Below are 21,912 nucleotides of genomic sequence, written 5' to 3'. Positions count from 1 at the left end.
TTATACCACATATATTTTTTTTTTTTTACTTAAAACTTTTTATTTACGGATCATTACTTAAAATACTAACTACAACCTTATAATGTATCGTACCTCATATACATAAATGGTAATAATTAGGCATCAAATATCTTAGATCTTAACAATTGTTACCTGCTTAACATATGTTAAGACACGTGCTGAAAAATGTTCTAAACATTTTCCTATTATTCCACCTTGCTTCTCGTATAATTTTTTGGAACGAAAATAGGCTGGGGTTTCTATAATGATGAATATTGTATGCCATTGACTCCGCTACCAAGTAGAGAGCAGCGTTTTTAGAATGATTTTTCTTAGTTATGCCGTAATACAAAATTTCGTCTGGTGACCCTAATTTCAGCCTAAGTTTTTGTTTGATAATATTTGTAATCCAGTTCCATATAATTCCCGACTTGCTGCATTCCTTAATTCTATGGATATTTGTATCAGGTTTGTTGCATATTTCACAAATATTATTGTTAACTCTATCAGTATAATCGTACATTTTTGCTTTGTTTGGTATAACATCATTGAAAATAAGGTAAAGCAATGACCTAGTTTTCAGACTGAGGAAGGAATGATTGATATTTTCCCAAATGCAGTCCCACCAGAGTTGCGGAAACTTTTGTTGTATAATGGGTTGGGTTTTTAGTTCATCAATGAAGTAATTATACAATGTCCTATTATTTTCAGTACATGAATGGTTTTCAAGCTTTTTCGCTTCTTCGATCCATTTCTTTGTGTTTATGGATGAATTAATATTACAATGTTTTAGCAAGAAATGGTTGGTTTTCGTACCACAGTCATACAAAATATTCCTAATAAAAAGTGCCTTACACTGACTCTCTGGGTCTATAAGTTTGATCCCCCCTTCACTATAATCGAGATATAATTGATTCCTATTTACTTTGAAGAAGTAGGAATTCCATAGAAAGTAGCCCGTTCTTTTCTTAATTTCAGCTATGTGCGAATTATTAGGTGGTAATATATGAGCCACATACCACAGTTTTGATAGTAAGTATGTATTCAAAATCATTACTCTTTCGATCAGACTTAAGTTTCTTGCACTGTGGTTATGACATGCAGTTGTGAAGGCTCTTAGCACTTTATCAAAATTAGACCTAATCATGTCCTTATAATTATCTCTAATTATTATACCTAGAATTTTGAATTCTTGTTTCTCTTGTATCATTTGGGGCCCTAACGAGCAGTTATTGAACCTTAAGAATCCAGATTTTTGAAAATTTATTCGGATTGCTGCTTGTATGGCAAAATCAGTTACTATAGACATCACAAGATCAAATTCTTCATTGTTTCTTACTATCAGTGTAAGGTCATCAGCGTACGCCATTATCTTATAAAATCTTCCCTCTATCATTAGTCTCATCGTTGAATCGTACAGCTGCCGGATCAGAGGTTCCACGTAGAGTGAAAACAGCAACATAGATAATGGACACCCTTGACGTACAGAACGAAAAATCCTGAACGATGTTGTTAGAGCACCATTCACCAACACTTGGGACGATGCGTTGCCATACAGCTTTCGTACGAACTCAATGAACTGTCCTGGAAGTTGATATTTCGCCAGCCACACCAAAGCCTGGTGTGATCTACAGAGTCGAACGCTTTCTGCAAATCTAAACTCAGCAACGCAAATTTTATTTGCTTGCTTTGTTGACCCCGTGCAACTACCGTTCTCAGCTTGTCCAAGTTTTGTGTACAAGATTTTCCTTCAAGTCCTGCTGTTTGTCCTTCTCCGATGAGTAGTTCCATACATGCTTTGAGCCTTCTTGCACATAACTTCGCTAGAATTTTGTAGTCTGTGTTCAGAAGGCTGATTGGACGGTAATTCTGTAGATCGTTTCGATTCCCGGACTTGAAGATCAAGACGATGATTCCGTTGGAAAAGTTCTCTTGGATTGTAATAGATCCGTCCAAAAATCCATTGAAAAGTTTCAAAAGATCCTGTTTGAGCAGCTCGAAGTGCCTTTCGTAGAACTCATAGGTAAGTCCGTCAGGCCCAGGAGCTTTTTTCCTTGTTGCGCTTTTGATTGTTGCAAGTAGCTCCTGTTCTCCTATTGGCGACATTAGGTTGTTTCCCATGTTTTGTGGTAGCAGTTTGTTGATATGGTTCAAGGCGGAATAAGCTGATCTTTGTTGCTCTTGTGGTTTACTGAACTGTTTTTCGAAGTGATCGTGCACCGCTTGTTTAGTTGTGTATCCTTCCGGAGTTTCAATTGTCAGCTGTGGCGTAATAAACCCGCGCTTCATAACGCGAGACACCTGATATATGCTTAATTTCTCACTCTCGAGCATGGTAGATGGCTGCACCTTATTAAGAAGGCTTGCCAAACGTTGCTCTTCCAGTCCTACAAGTACTGACTTTACACTGCTCATCTTCTCTTGTACGTCCAAGCCATCAGACTGCTGTCGCATTAAGTCATTCAACTGACTGTAGCAACTTCCTTTCTTTATTGCATGAGCTCGGTTGAATTCAAAGGCTTTGGACTTGTAGAAACTTTTCACTTTGTTCTTAAAGTCGTACGACCACCATTCCGAAAAGCTAACTGCATGCTTGCGTCTTTGCTTTAGACTGGCAAATACTTGAGCAAATTCCTCAGATGTCTCATCATCTGCTAGCAAAGAAGCATTTATTTTTCAATATCCTCTACCCATAGCCGGAGGAATATTTTGGGAGCTGACTTCGAATTTGAGTACTACTGCGTGGTGATCAGAAAATGGAACTGGCATTGTAACGTACTTTTTAACTTGTCGAACGAAGTCTTTACCACCGTAGAACCTATCCAGACGAGATGCCGTATTAAGTCGCAAGAAGGTGTAATCCCGATTTTTCAACCCAAGGTCCTCGAGTTGGAACAAATTAATGAGATTGCGTAGTCCTTTTGAGAAGGGTTTGTACTTCCCTCTACAATCAACTGCATCCAATATACAGTTGAAGTCGCCCCCTATTAGAATCTGCTGTCCCTTATTCAGATGCGGAGCAATAGTGTTCTGGAACAAATCATCTCGCTCAGCACTATGTTGCGATCCCGAGTGCCCATAAACATTAATGACGTTGAGACCACCGATAACCACGGAAATGAGTCAGCCGGTGAGACACATTATGATCTGCTCAAATGGAATAGTTTTTCTTATAAGTATCGCTGTTCCAACATTCGCATCGCTACGGTTAACAATCGCGTGATGTGAAGGGATGAAACAAAAGTCGTCAAACGCAACTTCTTGTAGTAGTACAATATCCACGTCGTTTTGTACCACAAAATCTCTTAGCAATTCTTTTTTGGAGCACACTGTTATCGCATTAATATTGACCGTAGAAATATTTCTCACAAAGTTCATGTCACTTGCATTCAATGTTGTATACGAGATTCGAGTTTCGAGTAGACAGCGACTCGAAGTATCGTTTAATGTTGATTGACATATGTCAGAATCAGCATTTATCGGTTGCAGCATTGGAGAGACTCACCTTCACACCAATTCGCGATCGCGATCGCTCCTCCTGCTGGCGTCTGGACTTTGACCTGGTGATCCGTTCATCGCTTCGCACCGCAGCTGCAATTACTGCCAGTGGATTCGGCCTTTCCGCATCTTCGTCACACCGCTTCTGTTTACGAGTCTTTCTGGATCGGTCAACTGTAACAAACATGACACCACCATCGTCGGACCCGGATTTGCTGCTTGCTGTGAGAGGTATTTTGTTGGTTCGCTCGTTGTCCTCCGCAGTGAGCTCGTCTGTTCTGTCTGGTTCCTCGTCAGTGTTTGCCTTGGAATCAGCCTCAGACTCCCGGTCCTCTGGCACACGGACGGTTAAGGAGCTCCCATCCACCACCCTCTGCGCCACGCCGTCATCCTTCGCCGATACCAGTTTCACCATTGACAACTGGGGTTCTTCGCTGATTTTGCTTGATGCCGCGGTTCCGATCACTGCACCGGCGTATGTATTCTTGCTGGTTACTGGTTTCTCGCTTGGTGATACTGCCACCCCGGATGCACCACTTTCTGGTAAACGTCGTTTATTTTGGGGGCAGTCTGCCTTCAGATGGCCCTCCTCCTTGCACAAAAAGCACCGCTGCTTCAGTCCTTCGTAATACACCCTAGCTCTTCGATTCGCGACGTACAGGGTTGATGGTATCTCCTTTTTAATGTCCATATCGATCCCTCGGACACCGGTAAAGAGGTCCAATTCGAACTCCGCCGGAAACCTCTCTCTGGTCATACGTTTCACCGTACCATATCTCCCGAGCACCAACGATACGTCCAGCTCAGATATCTCGGGCGGCAAGTCAAAGACACGCACGTAACGTATGCTAGACTGGGTCAACAAAGTCGATTTTTTGGAACAAAGCTTTTTCGATTCCTCTTAGCGACCAAAACAACTGTGCAAAATTTGGGAGCGATTGGTTGCTTCCCCGTATTCCGCATTGCGATTGAAATTTGTATGGAATTTAGTATGAGAAAACGTGCTTTTTTGCATTTTTCCCATAAATTGAAATTTTTCGTCTAAAACGATCTAACTAATAACGTTGAAGTATAGCCTACGATGTGTCAAAAAACTTTGCCGAAGACCGCAAAGTGATCCGATGCTTGTGAAAAAAGTTATAACGTATAGATTGCCCGGTGGTGCTTAACATTTAACATGTAAAGGAATAACATCAATAATAAAATCTCAATTTTTGGCCCAAGTTACCAGGCGAATAACTTTTTTCACAAGCGTCGGATCACTTTGCGGTCTTCGGCAAAGTTTTTCGGCATATCCTAGGCTATACTTTAACGTCATTAGTTACATGGTATTAGACAAAAGAATTCAACTTATAAGTAAAATGCAAAAAAGTACGTTTTCCCATACTAAATTCCATACAAATTTCAATCGCAATGCGGAATACGGGGACGCAACCAATCGCTCCCAAATTTTGCACAGTTATTTTGGGCGCTAATATAGATTGAAAAAGCTTTGTTCCGGGTTGATACGATCAAATTTGAAGTTTCTCCATACAACGTTGACCCACTCTAGTATGCATCCTCCAGCCACCGTCATTCGTACTTGCACTGTGTCGCCATTGGAGTACTGGAACGTATGTAGCTCCGGGTTCTGCAGTAGCGCCTCCTTCATAGCAGCCTCTGTTTTGAACTTGATGCAGATAACCCGTTCATCGGAGATCTTGTAGCTTGACTCCATTGTCCGCTTGTCTGCATCGAAGGCTTTCACAAAGCGGGCGATCTCCACCAAAGTGGGACCTGCCGCACCCTCCGGGAACTGGAATACCAAAGTGTTCTTGATGATTCCGTTCGACATTTTTCCTGTGCTACAGGATAGCCAAAGCACAGCTAGGAAAACAGCCAGAAAAAAGAAGAATCTAACTCTCAGTGCAGCGGATAAACAAAAGTGTCTTTTCGCTTCGGCTACTGATCGTCTACTGTCATATTAAAATGTCATCCTGGTAAATCTTTATCTGGATTTTTAAACGAATTTTAAAGATGGCATATCAGTGATTTCCACACACCATCACAGTCAGCCCAGTTCTGATGGAACAAGGCAAGTGACGGTGCCTCAATAGAGCGCACGCTGACTAGGATCGCAGGGCGACTCAAAATCAACGATTTGCTTACCATTGAAAGTGACAGAGTGCAACTCTGAGGTGAACTCCATATCAAATCTGGAGCAACATTTGAAAAGGGCCCCGTGTGAAGTCATTGTTTACCAATGCTTATATGCCCTTTTCAAATGTTGCTCCAGAAATATTGTCGCTTCGTCACCAATCCGGACGTCGCACAACTGACCCGTGGTGCGCGACGTGACCCGACTCGCGATGTTTTCTAAATCATTTTGAAAGTAGTACGCTTCTTTCTCCTTGTCATCATCAACACAGCGCACTAGTCGCGAAAATGTTGTGACACTTGTGGACGAAAATTGAATGTTTGCCTTGTTTCCAACCGGGAACCAGATAAACAATATATATGCACACATAAGAGGTGATAATTTTATTATTATGCAGAAAAAAAATGCAAGGGTTCAGCCTCCTCACTAGGTTGTCCCAAAATTGCACATGGTCAAAAAGCTTGGGGGCTCACTCTGCAAATGATAGCTAAGGGTGTTAGAAACAAACTTTTGTATGACGGCAACTTTCAGAAATGACGTTTAGAGGTCGCCCCGGCGAGATTTTTGAAAAATGAACATTTTTCGTAATAAATTTCATACAAATATTTTTTACCGTACAAAAATTGGCAATACCCACTATTTTTATATTTTTACACCTTGATATAGATCCAAACTACCTGGGAAAAATAATTCACGACATGTTTTGCAGGTAAATTTTTGATACTGAATTTTTGAATTTACTAAAATTTGTCATTTTTTTATATACTGTGCATTTGACCCATCATAAAAAGTATCTGAATCTAATGCTAATTTAAAACAAATTCCAATAAAAAGATAGGAAATTTTATGAGGAAAAACTTTGCCGAAGACAGCATGGCGTTTTTTCTATCCGTTTGAGAGCTATTCACAATTTACTATTTGGTGAAATTTGAATTTTTAGGTATTTTTTTCTAAAAATGTCACAACTTCTCAAAAACACATACAAAGTAAAAAATCACGTATGATCAACAAGTTTTTGTCTCGATTGTGTTATGGAATTATGGTGACATCAATAATTGATTTTTTTTTGTTATGCATTCCCTTCATATAAAAATTAACTAGCAGAATTTATTAAAAAGCTAGTTCTCTTGACAAGTTTCGTACTGCCTATTGATTTTTTGAAGATATTCTCCACAAAATGTTGAGACATATTTTCGCGTTTATCTTACTTTCCTGTCGTTATTCTCAATTATTTTTCTACGCGAAGACGTATGAGTCCTGGATCAGTGAAACAGCCCAGGAAACAGTGGCAAAGTGAATAAAGGCGAATACGTTGATCCATGCCAAATTCAAATCGCGATTACGAACATTTTGCGTAAGATTAGGTACCAATTTTTAGATACTAAGTTCCAATTCAAGACATTCTAAAAAGCAGAGCATGTCTTTTTTTACATTTGCTGACTTGAACTATCTTATCAACACCGAAAATAAGACACACCGAGGCAAATTGAAACGGGTGGGATAAGATGAACCAGCGAGTTAACGTAATGTTATCCAAGGTTAGAACAATTTGATTACCATTACACATACACGGCATACAATAAGACAAGGTAGGCTAGTATTGGTAAACAACAGTTTTGGACGTAAACAAGTGACGTCATTTTTATCGTCCTATATGTTGATTAACATGATAGGGACTACTAGAACGATTTATTCATGTCTTTGAACGATTTGAACAACTTCAATGAAAACCAAAACGGCATGTTTTGCGGAATGTATCACCTTCTAAATGATATAGAAAATGTGTCGTGCGTTTGATTGTGTATTATGCTCGTATAAACCATTGTCAGTACATAACCGTTAAATATGCCATGGCCTACTGAGGCATCTCAAAATGGTACCCAATGATAAAGTTTCTCGCTAGTAGATACCTTTCTATATCAAAGAAAATGGATTTGTCAACGGAAACAAAAATTCAATAAATGATGCCACCGTAATTCCTAAACACAATGAAGACAAAAACTTGTTGAGTATACTTGATTTTTTACTTTGTATGTGTTTTCGGGCAGTTCTTTTGTGATTTAAAAAAAAATACCTAAAAATCAAAATTTCTTCAAATAGTAAATCGTGAATAACTCTAAAACGGATAGAAAAAACGCAATGCTGTCTTCGGCAAAGTTTTTCCTCATAAAATTTCCTATCTTTTTATGGAAATTGTTTTAAATCAGAATTAGATTCAGATACTTTTTATGATGGGTAAAATGCACAGTATATAAAAGAAATGGCAAATTTTAGTAAATTCAAAAATTCAGTATCAAAAGGTCACCTGCAAAACATGTCGTTAATTATTTTTCCCAGGTAGTTTGGATCTATATCAAGCTGTAAAAAATATAAAAATAGTGGGTATTGCCAATTTTTGTACGGTAAAAAATATTTGTATGAAATTTATTACGAAAAATGGCCATTTTTCAATTATCTCGCCGGGGCGACCTCTAAACGTCATTTCTGAAAGTTGCCGTCATACAAAAGTTTGTTTCTCACACCCTTAGCCATCATTTGCAGGGTGAGCCCCCAAGCTTTTCGACTATGTGCAATTTTTGGGACAACCTACTCCTCACTTCGTTAGAGGCGCTAATCTAACGAACAAAATTTTTCTATGATTTTTTCTTAGGCCTTTCAGACAAGTAAGGCTAGAGTCAAAATTACCAACTGATGATACAAATTGTCCTTTTTGGTCATAAAAAATGCTTAAGCAAAATTTTCGAACAATAAAAAAAAATGGGTCGTATGAATAAAAAGTAGCGAACTTTACTACTTGTAGTATCTACTCCACACAGCTCACTACATAGTTGGTATGAATAGAAAAGTTTTCGAACATATAGTCTTCCTCCACAAGAATTTTTCCAGAAATTCTATCAGGGATTCTTTCTGGACCTTTTGTATAGTTCCTTCCTGGATTTCTCCAAAAAATCGTTCCTTTTCACGACATTTTTCTCAGTATTCTACATTTGATTTCTCTCGGAGGTTCTTTCACATTCCTACCGACATTTTCCCAACATTTCAGTAATTCTTCCTGATAGATTTCCTCCGTGAGAAACTTCCTGGATTGCTGGATTCCGATCGATTTCATCTGATTTCTCGCGAAATTTGTACCAGAATTCGTCTTGCGTCTTCTCCAAAAAAATGTTAATGAGATTTTCCCAGGGTTTATACCGGGATTTCTACAGGAGTTTCTCCCAGGGTATGTCTCAGATGTTGTTACGGGTTTTCTTCTAGAGTTCCTCCCGAGATTCTTTTATTATTTTTCACATTTTGCTAGTGTTCAGAGATTTTTTCAAATATTCTTCCCGAGATCTCTCCCAGGGTTGTTAAATGTCACGGAAATGTCATGGAGAAAATGTCATGACATTTTCTATTTCTACCATTTTTAATGCATCCGTAAACACAAACGTTCAATAATGTTAATTATTTATAGTGAAATAACGATATCGTCATTGAACATTTCTTGCTGGGGGCAGTAAAATAGGCAAATAATCAAATGACATTTTTTTACATTTTACAACCACTAAATTTTCGTATTCGTACGATTTTTCCCAGAATTTGTATAAGAGTTATTCCTGCGATTTTCACTAAAAATAGTGATGGGGTTTTCAAGACTTTTTCATGGGAGTTCAACCCGGAATTCTTTCTGGAGCTTTTAGCGTTATCGCTTCCAGGATCCCTCCCGGGATTTCTTCCAGAGTTATTTCTGACATTGCTTCATGAACTTATCGTGAGGTTTTGTCCAAAGTTTCTCCTGAAGTATTTCTTAAGAGTTCTCTCTTGAAGTTCGACTTGTGATTTCCTTCGGAATTTCTCCTGGAATTTATCTTATAAGATTTCTTCCAAATTTGATCTTAGAATGTCTCTAAGAGTTTTTCAGAACTAATCATGGACTTTCTTCCAAGATCGATGTCTACCAGGATTCATTGATAGTTCCTTTTATGATTTTTATAAGAATGATTGTTAACATTTCCATCATTTTAATAAGGAAACATGACTGGCAACCATTTGGAGATGGCGCTACGATCGCATTTATAACGTTTGAGTGCAAATTACTTACGAAAATAATCCCTGACAGATAGTAATTATTGCAGCAATTAGTTGTATAGATTGCAGCAGTGAGCAACGTATTAGTTTTTACAGTTTTTTAGCTAATTTTTGCTCTAGGATAGTCATTTGTGATATTTCTCATGGAGTTCTTTCCGCGAATTCTTTCTGTGTTTTTCTTTCTTTTCTCGTAATTGTTTGTTCTAAAGATTTTTCCCAAAATCCCTCCGGAAATTGTTCTTGTCCTGAGTAAAAAGGCGTAAAAAGAGGGTATTTTGTGCATAAATTACCTCAGTGATTTTAATGAGGGAACTTGATTCTCGAGAAAATATTTTGTCCCTGAGGGCTTGAGATGGTGTCCAGGGGATTTAAGAGTTTCAGGGGAGCCTGAAAGGGCGGAGTTTCAGTGGTATGTGAAGGGGTTCCAACGGAGAGGGCTTTAATTAAAATTTCAGTGAGCTTTGGTTTCGCTTCAGGAAGATTCTAGAGGGGTTTCAGGAAGTTTTAGGGGATTTTTTTTTTTGAAATCCCTATGGAGCCCCCTGATCCACCCTGAAACCTCATGAAATGCCCTTAAAATTTTCATGGAACTCGCCCAAAACCCTTTTCAAACCCTCTGAAACCCACCAAAAACCCCAAGTCCCCTTTACTTTTGAAACCCATGTAAAATCATCTCTGCAACCCTCCATTGCTTTCCCTTCTTTGGGAGAATCCCTGAAAGAAGTGCTACAGAAGTATCGCAAAAATCTCGGAAACAGTTTTTTTTATTCTTCAACCACTTTCCCTAATTTACAGCTCCTTTGTCCACTAGGACACTGCGTGAGCGATTTAAATTGGCGGCTGCAAATACACTTTGTACACCGCCTAAATGTATTCTATGCTAATTAGAATTAGAAGTAGATATCGAATATCGAAGTGGTTGCCGTTGCGCTGCTGTCACTGTTCTACCCTGTCCATGGGTAGAATGATGAGCACGAGGATGTTGATATGTAGCTCTTGTTCCTTCTCGAGTGCGATTGGGGGTCCATTATGAGTTGCCGGTAGCCGATATCCAAGTTTCCGGGTCCGTTAGAGCATATGCTCAGAAGAGGGTCAGGTGTCAGCTGCTCTCGGGGGGAAGAGCAACTGATAAAAAATTACAAGTGCCGAGGCTGGGATCGAACCCATGACCATCCACTTATGAAGTGAACGTGTAACCACTACGCTACGAGTTCCGGCTCTGGTTGAAACAGTTGAAAATTTTTTTGGAAAACCACGAAGAAAAATGCCAAAAGAAAGTTTGAGGGAGAGTTTTCTTGGTGCCTCCGGAAGGATTCCCTCAAGAACCTCTGGAAGAAAACTCCTGAAGATGATCTAGATAGAGCTCCGTTAGAAATCACAGGAACAACTCTCAGAAATCCGGAAAGAACACCGAAAAATGCCGGAAAGACCTCTCGGAACAAATCGGAGAAAACCCCTGGAACTTGGAAGAAATTCCTTGAAAAATCCTTAAAGAAATTCTAATAATCCTCAAGAAATTTAAAGAGGAACAGCAAATTTCGGAAGAAATCTGAACAGAAATTTCAGGTTTCAGGGGCGTTTCAGGTATGCTACAGGGATGTTCCAGAGAGCTTCAGGAACGTTTTCAAATGGTTTTAAGGGCGTTCCAGGGATGTTCCGAAGGGTCTCAGAGGGTTAAGGGGGTTCCAGGGGCATTTCAGGGCGTTCCAGGGGGTTTCAGGAGCGATCCAGGGGTTTTCAAAGGATTTCCAAATAGTTCAGGCAGTTCCCATGGGTATTCCAGGGGATTTCAAAAATGTTCAAATGTGCTTTTAGAAGGTTTCATGAGCGCTCTAGAGTTTTAAGAGGTTTCAGGGGGTCTCAAAGGTGTTTTAGGGGCACTCCAGGAGATTTATTCCTGATATCACCTGAAATCCTGAAACAGCTTGATATCCTTCTGAACATGACCTGAAGCTCTCTTGAAATCCCCTTGAATCTCACCGAACAGTCTTGCCAAAAATTCAACCAATTCATGTGAACTTTATCAAACAAATCTTTTCAGACATTTTTGTTTCTATTCATATTTGAAGCGATTTCAGTCAACCAGAGCTCTCTTCAAATGAGGCGCTTCCTTATCATTTGGGTGTGTTGTCGCTATACTATGTCGCGAACTATAAGGAATTAGTGGATCTAGGCGTTCTCTGGATGTTTTTAGCTAAACTTATGCACGGAAAAACTAATGGAAACAAAATTATCAGTACTAACCATTCAACAATTGACGAATTTTAATAAAAGTTTGTTTGAAAGTTTTAGTGCTGTAAAATAGTTTTTATTCACACGAACATGTTCCACCCACAAGTAGTACTACCTAAAATGTAGTAAACCCAAGTTTACTACTTTTTATTTATACAAACCAATGAATTAAATTGATCGATTGATTTAGCTTTATTATAGAAACTTTCAGCCCTTGGCTATCTAATTAAACTTAAGTTTAGATCATTCTTTATTGGTATGTTAATTGTTCATTGATTCAAATCTTTCACTTGATTTTTTGGATTAACTACCACATTCATTGAGATCCTAGGGGTTTCACTGTATTATAAAACTTTATCCCACTTAAATATATAACAACTGAAATAATTTTCAATTCCCACGTTCAATGACCCATGCGGTCTTACGACTAAAATTTCAGACAAGGTGTATTGAAATGGCACCAGCTCGCAGGTTGTGTTATCCATTCGCACCTTGATTTCCACCTCACCAGTCCCGATCACCGGTTTTCCAAAAACTGCTTTCCATACCTACACACATGTCCACCAGGGCAGTGCACTGCCTTCACTTGGCCAGCGCCAGGCACTCACGCTGGCGCCAGTCGCATATTACGGGTTGTTCCCCTGCGCCAGCTGTTAATATAACCCACATGCGCCGCTGCTGCCGCGACTCAAGTGATGCGTGTGTCAATTTTTACACCAACCGCTATCTGTTAACTTATCGTCATCGTCGTCCTCCTGCAACGGAAATGCTAACCTCTGTCCGTTTTTCTCTCTCTCTTCCAGGTTCGTCGGCCTTTCCTTACCTACTGCCAGAACTGCTGGTGCAGCTTACGTTCGGGTTTTTTTTTTTCAAATATCCTTGTTTTTCCTTTATGAACGCGCCTTGTTGTGCACGACAACATCAATCACCGACCGAGGCGCAACGCGCAACAGCCAGCAAGGGCAGAAGAAGCAGCAGCAGGAAAGCCTAAAACAAAGCACCAGAAAGTTAATTACACCGCAATTACGGGCGTAACTACGAAAACTTAACCCATATTTTTATAGCCTCTCTACACCGCCGCACCACGCACCGGTTGGCTCAAATTATGAATTTAAAGTACGATTTTTCAAGCCTTGACGTGCTTTTCCGCTTGTTCGGTCGCATCATCTGTCCGGGTCTGCTAAGTCGCCGATGTACAGAGTGGTCTGAGGGCTGATGGAAAGACTAAAACATTTAATGTGCTTATCTTCAGAAGGTAATAATCTTAAGTATATTTATTTTCACTACTTAACGTTTAGGATAAGTACATTACCTGCCGCTCCTCATCATCGGCCACGCCCAGATTACAACCGAATCAGTAGCGAACACCAAATTTGCAGGGTTGTTATCCGACTTTCTTCCGGCTTTGGCAAACTTCTAGATGCTGGATTTGCCCTAGAGTGCAGTGAGTTCGTGGTTGTCCTTCTCAGACATACACTGTTCTCCTGCATACCGCCGAAGATCATCCTTAGCACGCGTCGATCGGAAACTCCGAGTGCCTGAAGCTCCCCCTCAAGCATGGCTCATGTTTCGTGTCTTTAGAGGACTACCCTGCCGTGAATCACAAGTCAGTCCCATATGCATTTTGGGCAAAAATGAGTTAATGGCCGTTTTCGGTCTTTCTTCGGATGGCCTTTCAGCTGCGTGAATGAAAATATATAGTTTGTTCAGTAAAATTAAAAAACAACATCAAGTCAGATTGTCCCATAATAAATTGTAATCGCAAGTCAGTCCCATTACGAATTAGTGTACCCTCCAGTTCAAAACCTAACACTGCACAAGCCAGTTTTATATTTTTCACTCTTACGTTTTCATGTTTGAAGCAATGTGTGAAAGTTTCATGATGATCGTGCAAGTTTTTAACTCACGGCAATTTTTTGAAGTTTCACATAGAAATCGAATTTGAAAACTTCAGAGTCCATTTTCTCAATGCCTACTTTTTACATATGGGACTGACTTGCGATTCACGGCAGTACCGGTCTTATAAGCTTTTCGTGCACCATGTACGAAAGCTTTATGCGGGGGTGAATCTTTTTTGACCGCCATTTCTTCTGTACCCCGTCACTGACTCACTGACTTGTTGGTATTGCCGTCTATCGTAATGTTATTCCCTAGCCAAATCCTTTCGTGTTCAGTTCCGCTTACTAGTTGTTTAGCCCTGCTCGTCGCATTACATTTCCCTGGGCGATGGGGCCTCATGTAGCTAGCTCTCGTCCGGCAACACTGTCTCGAGGTTCTGCGCGTATGATGAGGCGGCATCTGTTGTTTCAGTCGCCAGACGCGTCTGTATTGCACGTTACCCTGCCTTCGTTGTGTGTTGTGCCATATTCTTTTTATCTCCTTAGTCAACTCTTAACTAACTTCATGTCACTCTTGAATTGTTTTCGTCCACTTTTCTGCGGAATGCGACCACTGTGTGGTGCTTTGATGGTTAACGAGTGGAAAGCCCCGCTAAGGATACCACGCGGCTTCACGAGAAGAGAAGCGGTGAGGAGCGATTAATTCTTGATTGCATTGCCACTTGATTAGCATTTTTGCGAAAAATTTAAAACTTAATTTGCAACTTTGGCGGCCGCCATCGATCGTGGTCGGGTCTCCAGTTCAGTCGGCTGTGTTGGTGTGCAGTAGTGGTGATAGTACGATACACCGTCGAAGAAAGCCGGATCGGAGAGCAGCATTCTGGTTCTAACGTTGCGTTGTTGCATTGTTGTGTGTGGGTAAGCAAGCCAGGCAACTAAGCAACATCATCCTCGTCGTCACTCTATACGCCAAAAACCAGTTCCGCGATACAATGTTGCATCATGAGAGATGCACCGATCCGGAACTGTATCCACTGTGGGTCGTGTAAAGGAACGGACCGAATGGAATGTTGTGGCTTCTCCTTTTTGGATCCCATTCTCATTTTATGAGATAGCATCGGTGAGAGCTGAAAGGCAATAAGGTTTATCACCTTTTTTGTAGTTTAGCTCCTTATTTATACGCTTTAGTTCGCACTGGAAAGTACGATTATTTTTGACAGTTTTTGCATTGACCAAAGTATGGAATATTTCAATATCCGTAGATAATTTATCTTTACTGAATTGCGGTATGTGGTCTACAGCTTGTCACCCTCGTATTTGCAGTTTCATAAAATCTATGCATACCATTCCGATCCATGCGTTCCAGCGTTTCAGATCACAGATTCTGTAGCACCCATTTCCATCTCTTATGACTTCTATGATTGTCGCTGAGTCAACGACTTATCGCTTATGATTGGCAAATCATCTTTATTCTCAACATACATTTACAACAGAAAAAAAACGAAGTTCGTAGCTCCTAAACTTGTCCATTAACCTTGCCTGTATCGCGGGAAGAGGTATGATACATTGCAAAGGTATTTCAGGAATGCTCGTCCTTAGCAACCGCGAAGGAAAATCCAAACCGCTTGTAAATGGTTTCATACCTATACTAGGTCCACTGGATGATTCGACAATTGATTGAAACCGTTTCACGGTTGGTTGGTGTATTCAAACAAATTGAAATTAAGTGTAGGTCGGTCGACCACGGACGAGAGCACACTAAGGTTGAGTTATTTCGCCTGGTTCGATAGCCACCAGGTCAAACCGAACGAGGGAGGGCAAGCTGCTGCTGCGGTGTGTGGTGTGCGAATGCGTTTATAAATGTACTTTGCTAAATTTATTTCTTCCTCGGCATATTACCTGTCTGGTCCTGTTTGGTCGAGTTCAAGTCCATTTTCTCCTTTTCCGCACACCTCTCTGGTGCCATGTGTGATGGGCTGCACTGCACCATCCAGTCGCGTCACTAAGGGCTGGAAGTCGAAATTTTGCGACAAAATTGATGAAATCAATTTGAATCTAGTGGAATGTGGCCTGTTTGTTTAACTTAATGTTTTGAAGCATAACAGTGAATTGAAGTTGTAACTCTCCCATTTAGGTAACCTGCATCACTTACTTTGTCCAGCGTATTCGTTGTGATTCACGTTTAACAAGAATTTGATGTCAACGTCAACTTGGTTCGGTTGTTGTCTGCCATTCTCGCAATATGCTCTGTCCACTATATCCTTCCTGCTTTGACAGCTTCCAAATCCTTCTACAGATCTCATGACCGTAGACACCGGACAAGCGTTTCGTACATGGCATATTTGATTCTCTGGAGAATCTCACTTGATAGCAGTTTCCTCTGTAGCCCATAGTAATTACGGTTTCCATTGAGGAAACGCCTTCGTATTTCACAATTTACATTGTTGTCAGTCGTTAGCAAGAATCAGGTAGACGAATTCCTCCATAAAAAAAAAATCAAATTCAAAGCTATCTCCTTCTGTCACTATTTCCTTGACGAATCCTGTCATGCTTGCTTCCACGAATTAGAATGCACTTTTTGTTAAAAAAATAAAGACACGGACACCCTATTTAGTCAGAGGCTGTAAAGACTGAACGAAACTTAACTCTAGACAAGAGGGACACACGGAGCATGTACCAGTGGATACGAATTAGAAACTATTCTCACGAAAAGTTTCACCGTCCAGAGCGGGAATCGAACCCTCACCCCACAGCATGGTGCGATTAGACGCTTGGTGACCCTAACCGCACGGCTCTTCACTCATTCGTCACTACACTCCGACGTTTGCTGTTTGACATTTCAAGTGAGTGTTGAGCTCTGTCTCCGTTGCAAAAGCTCTAACGATGTTGAAAAGTATGCATAAAAACCCGTCACCTTGTCGCAGTCTCCGCCGAAAGTCTGCTGCTTCCACATTTGTTTGTATCGTTTCACGGTAATACATGCGAACCAATCGTTACATTATGTAACTTCCTTCTTCCTACCCAATGCTGCTCTCGGCTGCGTCGTTGATGAATGCATTGTCTGTACTCCAGGCCACAACGGAGGGCTAACTCTCCTCCGGCTACGCTGTCTCAAGATTATGCGCGTATGAAAAAGAGAAATAAGATTGCTTCAGTCCTTCGGCGAGTGTACAGGTACTTCCCATGAAGTTGAGAGATCGTCAGTTCCACGTTTCGAGCTTCCACTCAAATGACGTTTTTGTTCGCTGGGGTTGCTGCCTTACAATCGGTTCGTATTATTTTGTTTCAGTTTGTCCGTATCAATTGTTAAAGATGACTTCGAGAAGTGGAGACCGTGCATGAGCACTCTTTTTTGTTTCAACTGCTACAGCGCTCAGTCCTCTCTCCCCTTAGAGGTTTTAGGCCTTGTTTCAGTATTATAAAATCTACACTGGACTTATGTAAGCTCTTGAATGGGGTGCTAGCTCAGCTTGCTGTTGGCCAGCCCGTAATTTCCTCTGTAGTTCAAGCAGTATTCGTGGGAACGTGGAAGGTACGGAAACCAAGTTATTCTCCCGTACATATCCTTTCAGCAATGTTGTCCGGAGGAATATCTCTACCGCATATTTCCTGCATGCTCGACCTTTGTTCCACGAAGCATGGGCTAACGAAAAGCACGTGCTTGGCGGTCTCATCGCAGTTTGTGCACTCGGGCCATGTTGGATAATCTGCATGTGCGAATATCAACTAAAGCACGCATGGCCCGACAAATATTGTGTCAGATAAAAACACATCTCGCCACGAAGCCTGCTCGTCCACTTGGACACTCTTAGTGTAATCAAAGACTAAATTTGGTATAATCCTTTGTGTCCATCTACCCTTGCTTGAGGAGTCCTACGCTATCTCAGCATTGACGACGTTCTAGCGATCCGTCTAGCAGCAACTCTTATGCCACGTAGCTCAAATCACTCATCATCTTCCGCTAAAACTTCCGTAATGGGCATTATACTCATATGGATACTCTCGATTTCTCCACGTTTCGGTTGACCGCTTGTGTGCTCGATCACACGAAAAAAAACAAACGATGATGATTTCGAGAAAAGGTGTGAGTTTTGAGCCTAGCGAGTACTAATTTGTATGGGAGTGGAACTCGCGAGTGCTTTTTGAGTGTGAGTGGACGTGAGAAACACAACAAGCAATTATGAGTGTTGGAGGAACTCCTCGCTGCGCGACAAGCTCACGCTCGGTGCTTTTAAGGATTTGCGTTGTGATTTCCGAGATTTATTTTCTCTTCTCAGAAAATCAGATAAATCGCCTCCTCATTTTCTTGCAGGGAGCCTGACTGTCGCAAGCAGCCTACGCTTGCTCGAGCCTATTGCCGACCTGTTGGACATAATCTTCCTCAACGCCGCGAATGCTATAACGGGTGGCCACTAAATAACGGGAATGCTTTTAGCAGCTGATTAAAAACAATAGAAGCGTCCATAGAGTAAACATTTTTTAGACAAAACCATCGTCTATCTATCCACAAAGTCAGCGTATTTTTTATTTTGTGTCAACTTATTATGTTCTGCAGAAAACGACATTGAAACAGGAAGCACTACCAAAACGCCTTGGACGGCTCTACTGATTGCTCAAAACAACCGTAAAAAAAGTTAATAGTAAACCATTATAAAACTAGAACCCGCCCGGTTTTGAATGAATTTCACATTTCGGTATCCCAAGAAACAGATCCTGAAGGAAATAGAGGAAAACTAGCAAAACCAATAAGCATGATATCATTTCACATGATGATGATGATGATGATGGTCCCGCCACATACCCCTACAAAGGTTTGAGCTAGACGATATATCTTTAAGATAATTATTAATTATGATCAATGAAATCAGATTTGCAAACTAAGTACGGTCTGATTCTTTTCACAGATATAAACAACATTATAATTTGTCATACTGTACAGCAAAAACATAAATTTCGAAATACTGCTGTTCTCATCTACGGATGTTTGCAAGCGTTACTAGTGATCATGAAAGATCTGAAAATCAAAAATATTGCGAGGATTGATAACGTTCGCGCGATGTCAAAACAGTCGGCAATATTCTCATTCTCAAGAAATTCCCGACATTCAACTAGACAACTCACTACTAATCTATAGAATCCTTCAACAGTAGAAATATTCCATATGATAAATAAATACAAAAATGTCATTTATACCTGTCACCGCGCGCGAGACTCAAACTTTTGTAGACTACACAAAATAAGTTCAGTTAATAATACTACGTCAATAAATATAAAATCCATCATCATCATCGGGGCGACCATTATAGTTTGTTCGTGCCTCCTATTACAAAAATATAAATTGTCCACACAAAATATCCGTTGGTAAACTTCGTCAAGATACAAAATCTAGTCAAGAATAAAAAGTCAACAGAGAAGCTGTTCAAAAAGCAGCTTTTACGTGTGAAATACATAGTCTCTTAAACTGTGATAGAGTTACTGCGTTCGTGATGTGGTCAGGCATCGAATTGAAAACATTTATACCTTTATAATACAAGGAATTTTGTGAAGCACCATGCAAAAAGTGGGGTGTTCGTATTTGATCCGCGTTTCTAGTGTTATAACTATGAATGTCACTTCCTTGCTTACTATTCATTGCAGCTACTGTTTTAGACGGATTAAATTCGAAAAATGAACATTTCATACTTTCCAACTCTTTGCTCACAGATCTACCAAGTTCAGAAACAGCCTTTTCCATAGCACTATTTATACTTCTCCCCAATTCTTCCATCCCGATCTTTAACGCGTCATTTATCTGAGCAGCAATTTGCTCTCGAACGCCACTGATCGAGTCAGAAATCGAAGAGATCTTCTTCATTTCTTCTTCGAACTTTTGGACGGTCGAGAGCGCCAAATTCTGCTCGCCACAACACTGGCCCGATAAACAATCACCACATTTGAATTCCAGATTTTCGTTCTCACTGACTAGCTTTGCTACAGCTTTCGTCAGAGGAGTGCACTTGTAATGGTACACTCTAGAACACCTCGAGCATGCAGTCGGTATGTCCGACGGTAGTATGGCACTACCGCAAACACACTCAGCCATCTCGTATAGCTTACCACATACACGATACTACAGACAAACACGCACGCAACGCTAACACAGATGAGACAACACAATAAATCAAAAATTTACCAGCCGCCAGCCAGCGCTGGGGCAAAAATAAATGCACAATTATACAAGAACAAGCACTCGAGACAATTTGCCTCCTACTTATCCTGCTTCAAAACACTATTATGCTCGCTGTAGAAATAAATTTCTAGCGGCAAATCCACTATTTCACACGAAAATTTAATTAAAATAGCACTGCACTGCAGAAACAAACTACACTGTTCACCATCACCACAAAAATTTTAATAAAATCTTCTTTTGTGACATGGGCTGGATAAATCAATAGAATGCCTTGTTAAATAACAAATATTTACATCAAATCACATTTACACATTGAACAACATGTAAATGGTTCGTTATAAAAAAAAAAATAGCACAAAAAAAGTTCAACAATGAACCGCAGTGCACAAATTACATCGACACGTTTTGGTGATACAGAAAAATAACATTTTTTGGAAATTTCTATAAATGTCATTTACGGGAAAAGGCTACAACCAAAGCAAAAAAAAAACAAGTCAGTATCCCCATTTTTTCTTATTACTGTTTGAGTGTGTAGATGCTAAAGGTAGCTGAGAAACCATTTATTTTGACCAACGATTTCACAGACGCAGAAAATGCGTGAAAGTAAACTCTGAAAAGTCGTACAAAGCAGTTGCTCCAACATCACTGCAAAAAAATACTGTACAAATTACTACGTTCAACTTTCTTAAATTTTATATTTTCCATAGACGTACATTGTTAAACCTTTATGATAGTTAAATTCAGATTGCCATTTTTAAAGATCATATATTTTTAAGAGCACATTCAAAGCATTCCCGTTATTTAGTGACCACCCGTTACTTCCTCTTTTGCACGCGTATATTCTACGTGGATACCGCAGTTCAGTTTGACCATCGATCGTGACACTCAGCTGTTTCAGTGATCGCTTGGAGCCGATCGTGCAACCGCTCGTGGTGATCGTCTCCCGTTGCTCGGAATTGTGATAGCTCACCATCACCACTTTCGTTTTGTGACGTGCGAGAATAGAGGTAATAAACTATAGAGGAAGAATGTCGCTGGCGTCGCTGCCGAAACATCTTTTGCTGGCGGAGATAGGCCGGGCTACAAGTGTCAAAGCGAAAAAGTATGCAGTTTGACAGATAGATACCCGACATGTTTGCGAGCGAGAACAAAGGGAACATCAGCGACATTCGTCCTCTATAGTTTATTAACTCTATTCGTGCGAGTTCAAACTGTCTTAACTTCACTGATCGAATGCGCCACTGTCAGCTCCACCTCTTCTACCGAGTCACCGTGTACCACGAGTGCGCCAATCAGCTTCACGCCCGGTAGGAGTGTGATGCTCAGGGATGAGAAATGTACTGGAAAAAACGGTTACCGGCTGTACATTTGACATTTTTCCACACGAACATCACAGGCCCAGCCAAACTCAAACTGTTCGAAAAATAAATGTCATAACATTTTTTTTCCTGCAGCCTTCTTCCTCGAAACGGTTTCCAAGTGCGAGAGCGCCAGTACTCGAGCACAACGACGACAGAAATTTCTGTCTCTCCCATTTTCGCATTTTTCTGCGTTTCAAACCGCTTCTAGACAAACTTCTTTACATGCATCGCAAAGCTAGGAGTGTGCTCTAGCTGTTTGTGCAAATCGAATTAAGTTATTTATTAAAACAAGTGAGTTATTAGCAGTTGAAAATATTTGACATTTTTCGCAATCACCCGCCTCAGCATGACTGCTCATAAAAATTTTCGTGGGGAAGCGAAAACCGTCAAGCGTCTGCTCGACTGCCGTCGGCGCGACATCTGATGGTATTGGTGCTGCCGTTGTTTTGTTTTTATTTTACTGCCAGTATCGATGAACGGTAAACAGAAAAAAGTCTCATTTCCATGCCTGGTGATGCTCAATACGCCGTCGTACGTTGCGTTCCACCGTAACATGTCAAGGATTGATCTCTGAGGAACTTCAGCGGTGCCCTTGTAGCTCATCGGTGT

At 40.6% G+C, this 21,912-nt stretch overlaps 1 protein-coding gene across 4 annotated transcripts in view; it reads left to right on the top strand.

The window, feature by feature from the left end:
• LOC115261430 (uncharacterized) overlaps positions 1-21,912 on the top strand; it is a 129,845-nt gene that overhangs the window by 81,292 nt on the left and 26,641 nt on the right. Inside the window, exon 3 of one of the 4 annotated variants that reach the window (XM_062857201.1) lies at positions 12,739-13,718. The exons of the other annotated variants lie outside the window; for them this stretch is intronic. Coding sequence (XP_062713185.1) covers positions 12,739-12,926 — 188 coding nt within the window. The 3' untranslated portion in view covers positions 12,927-13,718. Of the gene's footprint in view, positions 1-12,738; positions 13,719-21,912 lie in introns of those variants that run through there. 4 annotated transcript variants of the gene reach the window in all.

Source organism: Aedes albopictus, chromosome 3 (genome assembly GCF_035046485.1).
Source record: "Aedes albopictus strain Foshan chromosome 3, AalbF5, whole genome shotgun sequence".
In the NCBI taxonomy this organism is placed as follows: Eukaryota; Metazoa; Arthropoda; class Insecta; order Diptera; family Culicidae; genus Aedes; species Aedes albopictus.
Note: the sequence above shows the minus strand (reverse complement) of the source record. Positions and strands in the feature narration are given on the sequence as shown.